Raw genomic sequence first — 15,145 nt, forward strand, 5'->3', positions numbered from 1 at the left:
GCCACCAGAGCTCCCGTGTACTGTATTAGGAATGACAAATTGAAGAGAAATGGTGGCACATACGTCATCAAAAAGAATATTTTAAGATCTATCCTGAAGTGCCGTGCTGTCAGTGATAGGGTAATATCCATACACCTACAAAGAAGAAGAATTAATAGGACTCTTGTTCAAATTAAGAACTCTGGTGATGTAGTGCCTAAGGCATTTGACTGCTAACAAGAAGGCTGGTGGTTCAAATTTACAAACCAACCTCTAAATCCAAAGATGAAGAAATTGAAGATTTTTACCAACTTCCGCAGTCTGAAATTGACCAAACATGCAGTCAAGATGCATTGATAATTACCGGTGATTGGCATGTGAAAGTTGGAAACAAAGAAGAGTCATCAGTAGTTGGACTATATGGCATTAGTGATAGAAATCATACCAGACATTGCATGATAGGATTTTTCAAGTTCACTGACTTTCTCATTGCAAATACCTTTTTCAACAACATAAATGGTGACTGTACATGTGGATCTCATCAGATGGAATACACAGGAATCAAATTGACTATATCTGTGGAAAGACATGATGGAGAAGCTCAACACCATCAATCAGAACAGGCCAGGGACCCACTGTAGAATAGACCATCAATTTGCTTATATTGCAAGTTCAAATTGAAGCTGAAGACCATTAAAACAAGTCCTTGAGAACTAAAATTTGAACTTGATTATATCCCACCTGAATTTAGAGACCAGCTGAAGAACAGATTTAATGCACTGAACACCAGTGACCAAAGACCAGGTTGACATCAAGAACATCATATATAAAGAAAGCAAAATAGCATTAAAAAGAAAGGAAAGGAAGAAAAGACCAAAATGTATTTCAAAAGGTACTCTGAAACTTACTCTTGAATGGAGAGTAGCTAAAGTGAATGGAAGAAATGGTGAAATAAAAGAGCTGCACAGAATATTTCAAAGAGTGGCTAGAGAAGACAAAGTAGAGTATTATAATGAAATGTGCACCTTGGAATTAGAAAACCAAAAGGGAAGCACATGCTTGGGGTTTCTCAAGCTGAAAGAACTGAAGAAAAAAGTCTCAAGTTGCTATATTGAAGGATTCTATGGGGAAAATACTGAATGATGCAAGCATCAAAAGAAGATGGATGGAATGCTGAGATTATCTGTACCAAAAAGAATTTGTTGATGTTCAACAATTTCAGGAGGTAGCTTATGATCAAGAACAGAGGGCACTGAAGGAAGAAGTCCAAGCTGCACTGAAGGCAGTGGTGAAAAACTAGGCTTCAGGAATTGGCAGAATACCCATTGAGATATTTCAACAAATGGATGCAGTGCTCAAATACCTCACTCATTTATGCCAAGAAATTTGGAAGATAGCTATTTGGCTAACCTACTGGAGAAGATCCATATTTGCTCCCATTCCAAAGAAAGGTGCTCCAACAGAATGTGGAAATTATCAAATAATATCAGTATCACACACAAGTAAAATTTTGCTGAAGATAATTCAACAATGGTTGCAGCAGCATATTGATGGAGAAGTTCAAGAAATTGAAACAAAAGAATGTGGGGTGACGGATATCATTGCTGATGTCAGATGGATCTTGGCAAAAAGCAAAGATTACCAGAAAGATACTTACTTGTGTTTTACTGACTATGTGAAGTCATTCGACTATATGGAACATAACAAGTTATGGATAACATTGTTAAGAATGGGAATTCCTGAACCCTTAATTGTACTCATGAGGAACCAGTACATAGACCAAGAGACAGTCATTAGAACAGAGGGATATTGTTTGGTTTAAAATCAGGAAATGAGTGTGTCAGGGTTGTATGGTTTCACCATACTTATTCTATGTGTATGTTGAGCACATGATTCCAGAAGCTGGACTGTATGGAGTAAAGCATGGCATCAGGATTAGAAAAAGACTGATTGTGTCATCTGCATATTGCAGGTTGTTAATCTTCCTTGTTGAAAGTAAAGAAGACTTGATGCATTTAATAATGATCAAGGACTCCAGCCTTCAGTATGGATTTCACCTCAACATAAAGAATACAAAAATCCTTACAACTGGACCAAAAAACAGCATCATGGTAAATGGAGAAAAGATTGAAGTCGTCAAGGATTTAATTTTACTTATATCCACAATCAGCCCTCATGGAAGCAGCAGTCAAGAAATCAAGGGACAAATTGCAATGGGAAAATCTGCTGCAAAAGATCTCTTTAAAGTGTTCAAGAGCAAAGATAGCACTTTGAAGATTGAGGTGCACCTGACTGAAGCCATTGTCCATTAAATAGCCTGATGTGCACTTGAAAATAAGAAAGAACATAGAGACATTGATGCATTTCAGTTGTGGTGTTGATGAAGAATATTGAACATACCATTGAGTACTGGAAAAATGAACAAATCTTTCTTGGAAGAAGTACAGCCAGAATGTTCCTTACAAACAAGAGTGTCTAGATGTCGTCTTATATACTTTGGTCATGTTATCAGAGAGAACCAGGCCCTGGAGAAGGGTGTCATTCTTGGTAAAGTTAGGAGATCAGCAAAAAAGACAAAGATGCTCCAGGAGATGGATTGACCTAGTGGCTGTAGCAGTGGACTCAAGCTTGGCAGTGATTGTGAGGATGGCACAAGACCAGAATTGCAATGAGTTGAAACAGATTTGATGCCACCTAACAACAACAGGAGCTCTGGTGGCGTAGTGCCTAAGGCACTTGACTGCTAACCAGAAGGCTGGTGGTTCAAACCCACCAGCCACTCCTAGGAAGGAAGGTTGGTCAATCTACTTCCGTAGTGATACTGCATTGGAAACCCAAGGAGGGGTTGCTGTGAGTCAGGTCCGACTTGACGGCACATAACAACAACAACAATGTCCCTAATAATGTTAATGCTGATTACGTGATGGAAGTTTCTACATTGTAAAATAACTTTTTTTCCCCTTCTTTCAATACTGTAGTCTTTGGAAACAAGTCACTAGCACTGCTGTAACTCAAAGTTCAGGAAATTAAGCTCTGCATCCTAGAGGACAAGTATCTCCATACATTATTTGATTTTTTTTTTTGGTGGTATGGGAGATTTGTTTCTTTTCCCACATTTATATTTTTCTGTGAAAATTTTTTGAAATTTCTTCCCTATTTTTTTTTAAGTTTTCCCCTTCTTTGTTTTGTTGATATAAATTTTCCTAGAATATCATCCATTTCATTATTTGAGTAGTATTGTGTAAATATTTATTTTAATAGATAAGGTAATTAACCCATCTTACTTTTAATCCAGTATATATGTGACTTCTCACCTTTTGTCTATATTAAGATAGCCATTGTTTTATTTAATTTTTTTTCCTCAATAGCTCTTGGATTTATTTATCAATTACACTTGTTTTCTTCTTTCTGTTACATTAATTTCTTTTGAAAAAAAGAATCATTCCTTTCTTCTTTTTTTCAAACTAGGGTTATTTTGTTTTCTTGGTATATTGATGTTAATGCTTGTGCATTTATGGATTTATCTTGTGAGAAATAACAGATATTTTGTTTTTCTTCTCAACCAGAGCTACCTCTATTTCTTGGGAGTATATCAGGGAAAGAAGCAAGTGGGAAATGTTTTCACATGGAAGTTTTATTTGTGACTTTTGGTAATTGTGATTATTGGTCAATTGGTTAGTCAGGCACTGCTTGGGTTAGAGAGAAGAAAGAAATACAGTCTTGGTCTCAGTGAGTTCACAGTTTACTGTGGATACAGGCTTAAATGTTAACAGTCATAAAATAATACACTGTATGTTATAATGAAGATAGATACAGCAGCAGGGATGATGCTGACAACTCTCTGATGTAGGTTGATCAGAGCCCCTTCCAGGAGAGAAAGGGTACTCCTGCTGAATGTGAAGTGTTCCAGTTTGCAGGAGGAACAGTGTTGTTCACAAGTTAAAGCATATTATTGCTCTGTTCCCTTTCTCAAAGGGTATATGCACCTGTTCTTCCTTTGCCTAGAAACTCTTTATGTTCTCCTTTCAAAGTCCAATGATTCTTCTTCTCTCATCCTGAGGATCATCTAGACTCTCCTGACTAGGTCAGATTCCCTTGTCACAGGTGCTTGTAGCAGCCTATACTTTGATATAGCACTGGGCATAATTTGAAGTCTTATGTGATTATTTTATTAAAGCCTACCACTCAATTATGCACTAAATATAACAGGAACTGTGTTTGTACTTGATTCCCTTTGTGTCCTTGCTCTGAGATCACTGGCTAGCAGGTAGCAGGTGCTCATTCCATGCCTGCATGAGTGAGTGAATGCGTACAGGGGGTGATGATAGTTGTGAGGTAGATTGAATCCAGACTGGAGCCTTATAGTCCTTGACAGGAAGCTTGGCCTTTACCGCCTGTGCCCTGATGAGACATAGCATACGTAGAACATGATTAGATTTGCATTTTAGCAAGATCTACTTAGGAGCCATTTATGAGGAAGAACATTTTGGAACATGTGAGTAAAACAAATGTTGAGTAGAGTCTTAGTTCTTGTAGCTATTAACCACTAGGTATTATTCAGTGACCATTCTATTTTTAAAAATGCCTTTCTGGGCAATCTTTTTATATACTTAGGTCTATTTCTCCCCTCTGCTATGGTTTGGAATGATCTTAAAAGTTTATATCTGTGGTAGGCAAAATAATGGCTTCCAAAAGATGTTCATGATCTAATCCCTGGAACCTATGAATATGTTACATGGCAAGAGAAAATTAAGGTTGCAGATAGAATTAAGGTTATTAACTAGCTGGTTTTAAGATATGGATTATCTGGGTGAGTTTGCTGTCCTCACCAAAAAAAGAAAAAAAAAAAAAAAAAAACCAAACCAAACCAAGATACTTTAAATGGGGAAGAAGGAAGCAGAAGAGTAAGAGTCAGGTTGATATGGTATGAAAAAGACTTGACCTGACATTGCTGGTTTTGAAGTTGGAAGAGGGACAGGATCCAAGGAATGCAGGAAGCCTCTGCAAATTGTAAAAGCAACACTGTCTTCCAGAGCCTCCAGAAAGGAATGAAGCTTATCCAACACCTTAATTTTAGCCCAGTGAGACCTGTTTTGGGCTTCTGACCTCCAGAATTGTAAGATTCTCAATTTGTGTTGTTTCAAGCAATAACTTTATGGTAATTTGTTACGATAGGAATAAAAATGTAATATAATACCACTTGCTATTTTTTAATAATAATTCTATCATGAAATTAGAATGAGAGGTAATACAAACAGCTTTTGTGAAAGTTATTTGTATGAAATCTGCTTTGATCTTTGTGTATGTGTTTATGTTCTGTGGTTTAAAAAAAGAAAAAAAAAAAAGAAAAAAACCTACTTCTTGTTTGATGTTCCCTAAGATGAAAATTCACATTATGATTCTTGGTCAAAGCAAAAATAATTTTCTTTTTTTATGCTAATGGAGCTTTCCGATAAGTCACATGTGAGCCATTCTTGCTACGCCATAGAACTATGGCAATTTCTAGGTTTTGCTGTAAAAATGATTCATTTTGCTCTCCATGACAGGTTTTCCTTTGAAATATATTGCTCATGTGCTCTGGGAGATTGCTCACATATGTCTCTCTATCTGTCTGGTCTCCTGAGATGCTCTGTGTCTGTTGAAGCACTGGATTTTTATTTTATTTCACTATAAAATGTTTTATAGTTTTTCCATGGCTCCAGTTGAGCTACTTTTAAACAATTTATATTTTAGAGGGTTTAATTTAGAAAGTAAGCGATGTTGTAAACCTGTTCAGATAGATGGCAGGGGATGGCAGGCTGAAACAAGGGCAGGTGTTTCCAGCTCTTCCCCTGAGACAGCGGTTGTCAGGGAGGAGTGAGAGCTGAGGACTGGACAGGTGGGACTAGGATGTCTTCTCTTGTATCAGCTTTGCACATTGGGGATTTGTCTAATGTTTAATGGGTCTGCTCATCCCTAAGAGGCATCGGAGCTCTTAAGATTTGTTAGCTTGTGCTCTTCAGAAAGTCAAGGACTGCCACAGTGAAAGGAATGCTGAGAATGAGCTTTTACAGAAAGTTGTTTTTATTATTATTTTTAATTTAAGGCAATTTATGTCAAGAGAATTTCATGCACCTGTTGTATTTAGATTTTTTCCCCCCGTTTCTTCAGGTGGTATTATAAATTGGAAATTTTACTTTTGAGCTCTTGAAGTATATAGTCTCACACCCCCAAATCTGTAGGCTTGTACTTTGAGGGACATACCTGTGTTTTGTCCTCTTTTAGAATTGTTCACTGATAAGCCATTCATCTGTGGTGGTAATCAGAGAGAAGCAATTGAACTTGAGAAGTGCTCCTTAGGATATTCCCAGCAGTCTGTCCCACCCATGGGTTTTCATGTGTGGTCAAACCTCAGTACTTACTCCCAAATGGTCTGAGTAGTGAACCCAGAGATAACACAAGGTGATTCTACATTGAACTCATTGTTTGGATTCACCAGTGACTGCATTGTATGGAGCGCTAGACTGTCTGCCTCAGAAATTCAGCCTGTGATATTCTGTGGGAGAAAGGGATAGGAAGAGAGGGAGTTCGAGTCCACAAAGCCAAATTTTATTTCAGAGATGAAAGATCAGTATACAATTTGCCATGTCTTAATCAGTGAAAGGCTCTGCATGTTTTGAGCCATGATGTCTCCCTTGGTCCTCAGAGAAAGGAAGTTCTCTGAATGCAGTTCTGTTTTCCAGATAATCCTCTGGGAAAGTCTAGACTTATGAGAACAAGTCAGAGTTAGTATTTGGATTGCCTGTGGATGGTACACTGAGATTTTTCCCATCATTCTTCCCTTTCCCACCTACAGTGTCAGGAGATGACAGAGTCTCTGGGTGTGACTACCCTTTTCTCAGTCACCACCATGCTACACAAGAACAGACCCTTGATGGACTTTACTCTTGACCTCTTAGCAAGGATTCTGCAGGAATGTCCTATTTTCAACCATGATCACCAACCCAGAGGAGCTACGACAAAGAGACTGGGGTTGAGGTGCTACTGCATCTAGCAGGTAGCAGACAGGGATTCTACTAAATAGCCTATAATGCACAGGACAGCATCCCACAATGAAAAACTATTGACCCAAAGTGTCAATAGTGACGAGGTTGAGAAATCTTACTTTGAAACTTGGCTCAATTATTCCTTTCTGTGACTACTTCAGTCATCACTCTTGGTGACTTCAGTTTTCATGTAGATGATCCATCCTATTCTTTGACCATTCAGTACTTTAACTGTCTTTCTTCTAGTGTTCTGTTGCATCCTATACATACATCTTTTATACCATTTTCATGGACACATTCTTAACCTTGTCATCCCTCATAACTGACCTACTTTTTCAGTTCAAACATCATTTGTTGGTGGGGCATGACTCAGAATGAGAAGAAACAGCTGCAAACACCCATTAATAATTGGAAACTGGAATGTATGAAGTATGAATCCAGGAAAATAGGAAGTTGTCAAAAATGAAAAGCACCTTTACCTGCATCTTACTTAGTTGTCAGAGCCACAACTCATTAATGAGTAAAATACCCTGCTTTTATCAGTGGCAGACCAACTCTTCTACTTGTACTCTGGGCCCATCTTCTCTTTCTTTTGCAAGATCTGTATACCTGCAGTTATCTTCTCTGTTTCTTTTAATAGATCTTGTTAGGAAATATTACCAAAAACAAACACCAAACTCAACTGTCACCAAGTCGATCCCGACTCATAGTGACCCCTCCTTGGGTTTCTGAGGCAGTATCACTATGGAAGTAGATTGCCCACCCTTCCTTCTGAAGAGTGGCTGGTGGGTTTGAACTGCCAGCCTTCTGGTTATCAAATGCTGGTACTACACCACCATTAGACATTCTTTTTTTTTTTTTTTTAATTTTTATTGTGATTTGGGTGAAAGTTTACAGAGCAAATTCACTTTCATACAGCAGCTCACACATACTTTATCTCATGACATTGGCTGCAGTTTCCCACAATGCAACATCTCCCCTCCCACTTCCTCCCCATAGTAACCTCTTTCCTCTGTCCTTCCCTCCCATGTACTCCTGACCCCTGAGCTGTCTCCCTGTGCATACACAGCCCTTCTATTCTCCCATGATTGATCTCTCTAAGGAGTGTGTCTACCTAATGTAAATGTTCAGCTCATATGCCTGTCTTTTGTTTGGCTGGAAGCTGCAGGAGTGGGTTCAATTCCAGACCTGAAGGGCAGCTATTGGCTGTGGTCTCAGGGTTCTACCAGGCTCTATCCAACCAGCAAACTGGTCCCCCTTTTTTTTTATGTTTCCCAAATGATTTTGAGTTTTGTTCCACATTGTTCTTCCACTCTGTTCAGCATCTCCTACATCGATCTCCCTCTGAGTGGTTGAAGTGGTAGCCAAGCACCATATAGTTCTTCTGGTGTCATGTCATATAGGCTGAGAATCACATGGTGTACCAGTCGCTTGGACTAATTGTTTCTGTGCATCTTTGGTTTTCTTCATTCTTCATTACTCTGGACGAGGAGAGACCCATCATTGCATCTAGATGGCCGCTTACAAGCTTTTAAGATCCCTGTCACTACTCACCAAAGTAGGATGTGGAACACTGTTTTTTTGAAGTATGTTATGCCAGTTGAGCCTATTGTGCCCTGCACCTATGGTCCAGAGCCCACGGGTCCAGCAACTCACTGGGAATTGTTACAGAACATACAAATACACTTGTAGAAACATTGTCTGCCAACCCTATACATGGTAATGGGCATGCTTTCCCCTGCATTGTTGTTGTTATGTGCCATCGAATTGGACCCGACTCATAGCGACTCCTCCTTGGGTTTCAGAGGCAGTATCACTATGGAAGTAGATTGCCCTATCTTCCTTCCGAGGAGTGGCTGGTGGGTTTGAACCGCCAGCCTTCTGGTTAGCAGTCAAGTGCCTTAGGCACTATGCTACCAGAGCTCCTCTCCGCTGCATAGACATACCTAATATTTCAGCCTGTCCACCCCCATTAGACATTCTTTTAACCTCACATTCCTCTATAGCTATTACTTCATTTCTTTGATTGCTCTCATAGCTAAATTTCTTGAAAGAGTCATGTGTTAAGTTTTCTAGTGCTGCTGTAACAAATAGCACAAGTTGGTGTGTTTAAAGAACAGAAATTTATTTTCTCACAATTCAGGCAGGTAGAAGTCTGAATTCTGCGCACCAATTCTAGGGGAAAGGCTCTTTCTTTGCTGGCTCTGGGCCGAAGATTCTTGTCACTTCCAGAATTTCTTGGCTCCTTGGTAATAATATTCACTCAGATCTGTCTTCCCCCATTTGTGTCTGCTTGTCTCTTTGTTGAATCTGTTCTTTTTATAAGGTAGAAGTGATTAGATTTAGGACATACCTTATATTGATATGACCTTGTTAATCTAACAAAGAAAAACCCTTTTCTCAAACAGGATTATATCCAAAGGTATAGGGATTAGCATTCCAACACATATTTTAGGGGACACAATTCAATCCATAACAAGTTGTCCATAGGAGCTGATTTTTAGTCTTCAGCTACTTAGGTTATGTTTGCATTTCTTTACTGAGATTGTACTTATTAATGTCACTAATGACCTTCACATGGATAAATCCCATTCTCATTTCTCTGTTATTACTTTATTGACCTGAAAACAGTTCTTAACAAAATTGACAACCATCACTTTCTTGGCACCACACTCTCTAAGTTTTTCTTCCACCTCCCTAGCTGCTAACTATTTCTTAGTCTCCTTTGCTGATTCTTTAATCGGTATTTAACTTCTAAGGTTCAGAGGGCTCCAAAGCTCTATCTTGGGACCCCTTCTCTGTTTTGATTACATACTTACCCGTAATGCTTCCATGTCTGTGCCTTCAAATATCCTTATGTTAATAATTCTCCATTAACCTTCCTTTTGACAGGATCAATGAGCGCAGTGTTCACAATTTCTAGCAGTGTTCACAATTTCTAAAGGCTGATACAACCAGCTATATCACCTTGGTTCCTTAGCCTTCTGGCTTCTCTTTGGGTTGTGTCAGTAGGAGACACTGCAGGATCAAAGAGTCGAAGGAGAAAGAGGTCAAAGTGCTTATTCTCCTCTGTCCCTGTCTGCCTGGCTCCAGTTATGGAGGTGGCTGAATTCTTTTATAAGGACAACTCCCTTTGGAAGCTCCCTTCTCCTTGGTTCCCACGCTTTTTCTCCTCTAATAATACCGCTCCTCCTCACTGCTTCTTCAGACCTAGGTAACAATTGGTAAACAGTGGTAACAATTGCTGTCCTATGATGCCTCACCATCTCTGCTGGTTCTCTTAAGCTTGCCTACACATCTGTAAAGAGTCCTTTCATTAAATTATTTTCAGTTAAATTGTTTTGAGTGTGCCATCTGTTATCTGATCTGATTAGTGTGCCATCTGTTGTCTGATAAAATGTCTTTATGCTGCAGAGTTCCAAATCTTTATCTCCAACCTTGATCATTCCTTTGAACTCTACAGTCATATATCCAACTGTCTGTTTGAAATCTCCGTGTGGATGTCTTAGAAGTATCTCAAGCATTACATGACCAAATAAGCCTTTGATTCTGTGCCCATTGCCATTCCTCACATGTGCCAAATGTTTCTTTCCCAATTTCTCCCTTTCAGAAAAATATACCATCCTCCATCCCTGCAGTATAATCTGGAACCATCCTTCATTATACTCCCAACCATGGCTCAGTTTGTCTACTTTTCTCCGTCGCTGTTATACCACCATAGTCCAAGCCACAGTCGTATCTCACCTGGGTTGCTACAAAGTCTCCGTACTCGTCTTCCTGCTTCGGCTTTTATCTCCCCTATTCTTGTGCTTTGTATAGCAGCCAGATTTGATTTTCTTACAATGAAAATTAGGTCCTTCTGTTTGGCTTAAAACTTGCTGAGATTTAACATCTAATTTGAAAAAACTCAAACCTTTTTACCAGGACTTACAAACACCCATATCTTGTGTCCCTTGAGTAGTTCCTCAGTCCTATCTCATACCACTCTCTCTTCCACTCATACACATCAGCCACAGTGACCTATTTTTTTTTTTTTTTTAAACATGTTATTTCCACCCTGGAAAGTTGACACTTGTAGTTCCATCTGCCTACAATGTCTTCTTGGAAGGAAGGTTGGGCAATCTACTTCAGTAGTGATACCGCCTCAGAAACCCGAAGAGGGGTTGCTATGAGTTGGGTCCAACTCCAAGGCACATAACAACAAGCAATGTCTTCACTTCATGCTGAATTGTCATTTATATTTCAGCCTAAATCTTAACCTCCTCTGGGAGCTCTACCTGCCTTCTCAAACTGAAGTGCTCACTTAGTCCCTATCTCTCAGATTACCCAATTTTAATTCCTAATGTGGTCCTTAACACTTTTTTGAGAGATACATATGAATTTAGATAGATAAATGGGTAGATAGGTAGATATTTGTTGTTGCTGTTGTTTACTTACTTAATGAGCTTTGTGTCCACAAAAATCTTCATGAGAGCAGGCTATTCTCTGTCCAACCCAGCACGCTAAGTCTGCCCAGCACCAGTGAATTGAATATCAATGTTGTTGTTGTTATGTGCCATTGAGTTGTCTCCGACTCACAGTGACCCCTCCTTAGGTTTCCGAGGCAGTATGACTATGGAAGTAAATTCCCCAATCTTCCTTCTGAGAAGTGGCTAGTGGGTTTGAACCTCCAGCCTTCTGGTTAGCAGTTAGGTGCCTTAGGCACTATGCCATCAGAGCTCACAGAATATCAATAGTGTTGATCAAATAATGAATGAATGAACAAATGAAACATTTTTTTAGTGGTATTTTCTTTTCAAATATGTGTTATTTTCTGGTTAAAAAGTTTTGATGCAGAAAAAATTTAAAACAGTAAATAGGAAAGAAGGAAATGAAAATCACCTTTTTCCACATACAGAGGGATTTGGGTGTGCTGACTTACAACTATGCATGTGTGCACATTTGCATATAAGTAGGTTTTGATACTGCTTTATAAGTTGCCTTTACCAGAAACATTTTTCCTCTTTTCATAAACAAAATTCTACTTCATTATTACTTCCTTTTCTTTGTAAAATTTTATTGTGGTGAAAACATACACAATAAGACACTTGCCAACATAACAACTTCCACATTTACAGCTCAGGGACATTGATGACATTTTTCATATTGTGCCACCATTACTGCTATCCTTTTCCAAAATATTCTACCACCATTAGCATAAACTCAGTGCCCCATAAATAAAAGCTTCACCTGTCCCCCGTCTACTACCCCTGGTAACCACTAGTAATCTTTGACACACACACACACAAATGTGTGTATGTGTGTATGTGCATATATGTGTGTGTGTATAATTTTTTCCCCAAACCTATCTAGGAATTCCACCCCCAACCTCCAATCCCTGGTAACCAAAAAGGAAAGTTCCTATCCATGTATAAACCTTTCTTTGACTTTTTACAATAGTGGGCTAATACAATAATTGTTCTTCTGTGATTGACTTATTTTACTCAACATAATGTCTTCCAAGTTCATCCACATTACAGGAATTGCTGGAAAAATGATATTTCTATTTCCAATGTTTTAAAGAATCACCATTTGAATTGCCACCATAGTTTTATCATTTTACCATTGCGCCAGCAGTGTGTGAGAGTCCCAATCTCTCCACATCCTTGCCAACATTTGCTATTTCCTGTCTTGTTGAACTTTGCTATTAATGCTGGGGTGAGATGGTATCTCATGGTAGTTTTTATTTGCAGCTCTCTCATGGCTAGTAATCGTGAACATTTCTTCATGTGTTTGTTGGTCACCTGAATATCGTCTTTAGGGAAGTGTCTGTTCATATCTTCTGCCCATTTTTAGCAGGACTGTTTGTCTTTTTGATGTTGAGGTGTTGGAGTATCCTATAAATTTTAGAGGTAAGTCCTTCGCAGATACATCATTGCCCAATATTTTTTCCTAATCTGTAGATTCTCTTTTTACTCTTTTGGAGAAGCTTTTTGATGGACATACAAATTTAATTTTTAGAATGTCCCAATCATCTAGTTTATCTTCTGCTGTTTGTGCATCTTGGATTATGCTTGATAGTCTATTTATGGCATAAATTAGGACCCCCAAGTTTGCCCCTATTTTTTCTTTGATGAGCTTTATAGTTGTAGGTTTCACATTTAGGTCTTTGATTGATCTGGAGTTAGTTTTTGTATATGGTGTGAGGTATGGGTCTTGTTTCATTTTTCTGCAAATGGGTATCCAGTTTTGTTAGCACCATTTGTTAAAAAGACTATCTCTTCCCCATTTAATGGATTTTGGCCCTTTGTCAAAGATCAGCTAATCATAGGTGCATTGATCTATTTTTCAGTACTCAGTTCTATTCCACTTTTCTGTGTGTCTGTCGTTGTACCTATATCAGGCTGTTTTGAGAATTGTGTCTTATAGTAGGTTTTGAGATCTGGGACTGAGAGACCACTGTTTTGTTCTTCTTCAGTAGTGCCTTGCTTATCTGGAGTCTCTCCTTTCTATATAAAATTAGTGATTGGTTTTTCCATGTCTTTAAAGAATGTGGATGGAATCTAGATCAGGATTACACTGAAAGTATGGATTGCTTTGGGTAGTATGGACATTTTCACAATGTTCAATCTTCTTATCCATGAACATGGTATGTTCTTCCGTGTGTGTAGAATCCTTTTAGTTTCTTGAGGTAGTATTTTGTAGTTTTGTTTGTATAGGTCTTTTGTGTTCCTGGAAAGATTTATTCCCAAGTATTTTATCTTTTTGTTAGCTGTTGCAAGTGGTATTGATTTCCTTATATCCTTTTCAGAGACCTCTTTGCTGGTGTAGAGGAATCCAACTGATATTTGTATGTTGATCTTGTAGTCTGCCACTCTGCTAAACCTTTCAATAAGTTCCAGTAGTTTTCTTGCTGAGTCTCTTGGGTTTTCTAGGTATGGGATCATATCGTCTGCAACTAGGGATAGTTTTACTTCTTCCTTACCAATTTGGATGCTGTTGGTTTCCCTTTCTTGCCTTGTTGCCCTGAATAGGACTCCCAGTATGATGTTGAGTAGATGAGGAGACAGAGGATATCCATGTCTGGTTCCAATTAGCAAGGGGATTGCTTTCAGGCTCTCTCCATTGAGAATAACATTCACTATTGGTTTTGCATATATGTGCTTTGTTATGTTGAGGAATTTCCCTTCTATTGCTATTTTTCTGAGAGTTTGATTTAAAAAAAAAATCAGGAATGGCTCTTGGATTTTATCAGATGCCTTTTCTGCATTTATTGATAAGATCATGTTACTATTTTCCTATATTTTACTTATGTGATCGATTACTTTGATTGTTTTTTCTAATGTTGAACCATCCTTCCATACCTGGTATGAATCCCGCTTGGTTATGATGTATTATTTTTTTGATATGGTGTTGGAGTCTATTGGCTAGGATTGTGTTGGAGATTTTTGCATCTATATTCCTGGGGCATATTGGTCTGTAGTTTTCCTGTTTAATGGTGTCTTTGCCTGGTTTTGGTATCAGTATTATGCTTGCTTCATAAAATGAATTTGGAGATTCCATCCTTTTCTATGTTCTGGAATAGTTTGAGTAGGGCTGGTGTCAGCTCTTCTCTGAACATTCAGTAGAAAACCATCTGTTCTGGTTACCTGGTGCTGCTCTTACAAGAATATACCACAAATGGGATGGCTTAAACAAACAGGAATTTATTTTCTTAAAATTTGGAGACTTTAAGTCTGAGTTCAAAGTGTCAGGCTCTAGGGGCTGGGTGAAAGCCCTTCAGCCTTGGGCTTCTGCTCTGCCTCTAACTCCCAGCCCACCGGAGCTAGAGGCTTTTCTTCACTGAGACAGCTGGTGGCTGCTGAGGCTGCCAAGCCCAAGATTGACTAAGTAAAAAGTCACAGTCCCGATATTACCAAATCACGTGGCAGGGTATTAATTCAACTCCATTTTAAGTCCTAAGGTCGGCAGAGCATGACAGGCTGCTGAACAACGACATGGCTACATGCAGGGTTCAAACATGCCATAAGCTAGAGACCATTCCCAAAGCTGCTTCTTATGTATGGGAAGCAGACCACATACCCAAAGCAGCTACTCAGCTGCTTGTGGTTGATCCCACCATAGAGTTGATTGCCAGTCTCATCATGGGGAATAACTACCAC

At 38.8% G+C, this 15,145-nt stretch overlaps 1 protein-coding gene across 1 annotated transcript in view; it reads left to right on the forward strand.

Moving 5' to 3' along the window:
* The window catches only part of ULK4 (unc-51 like kinase 4), a gene marked incomplete at its 3' end in the record, with an annotated part of 718,552 nt that overhangs the window by 601,208 nt on the left and 102,199 nt on the right, over window positions 1-15,145 (forward strand). Inside the window, exons 30-31 of the mRNA XM_007949711.1 lie at window positions 8,234-8,273; window positions 11,070-11,078. Coding sequence (XP_007947902.1) covers window positions 8,234-8,273; window positions 11,070-11,078 — 49 coding nt within the window. The remainder of the gene's footprint in view (window positions 1-8,233; window positions 8,274-11,069; window positions 11,079-15,145) is intronic.

Source organism: Orycteropus afer, unplaced genomic scaffold (genome assembly GCF_000298275.1).
Source record: "Orycteropus afer afer isolate SDZICR_OR568_19922 unplaced genomic scaffold, OryAfe1.0 scaffold00250, whole genome shotgun sequence".
Lineage (NCBI taxonomy): Eukaryota > Metazoa > Chordata > Mammalia > Tubulidentata > Orycteropodidae > Orycteropus > Orycteropus afer.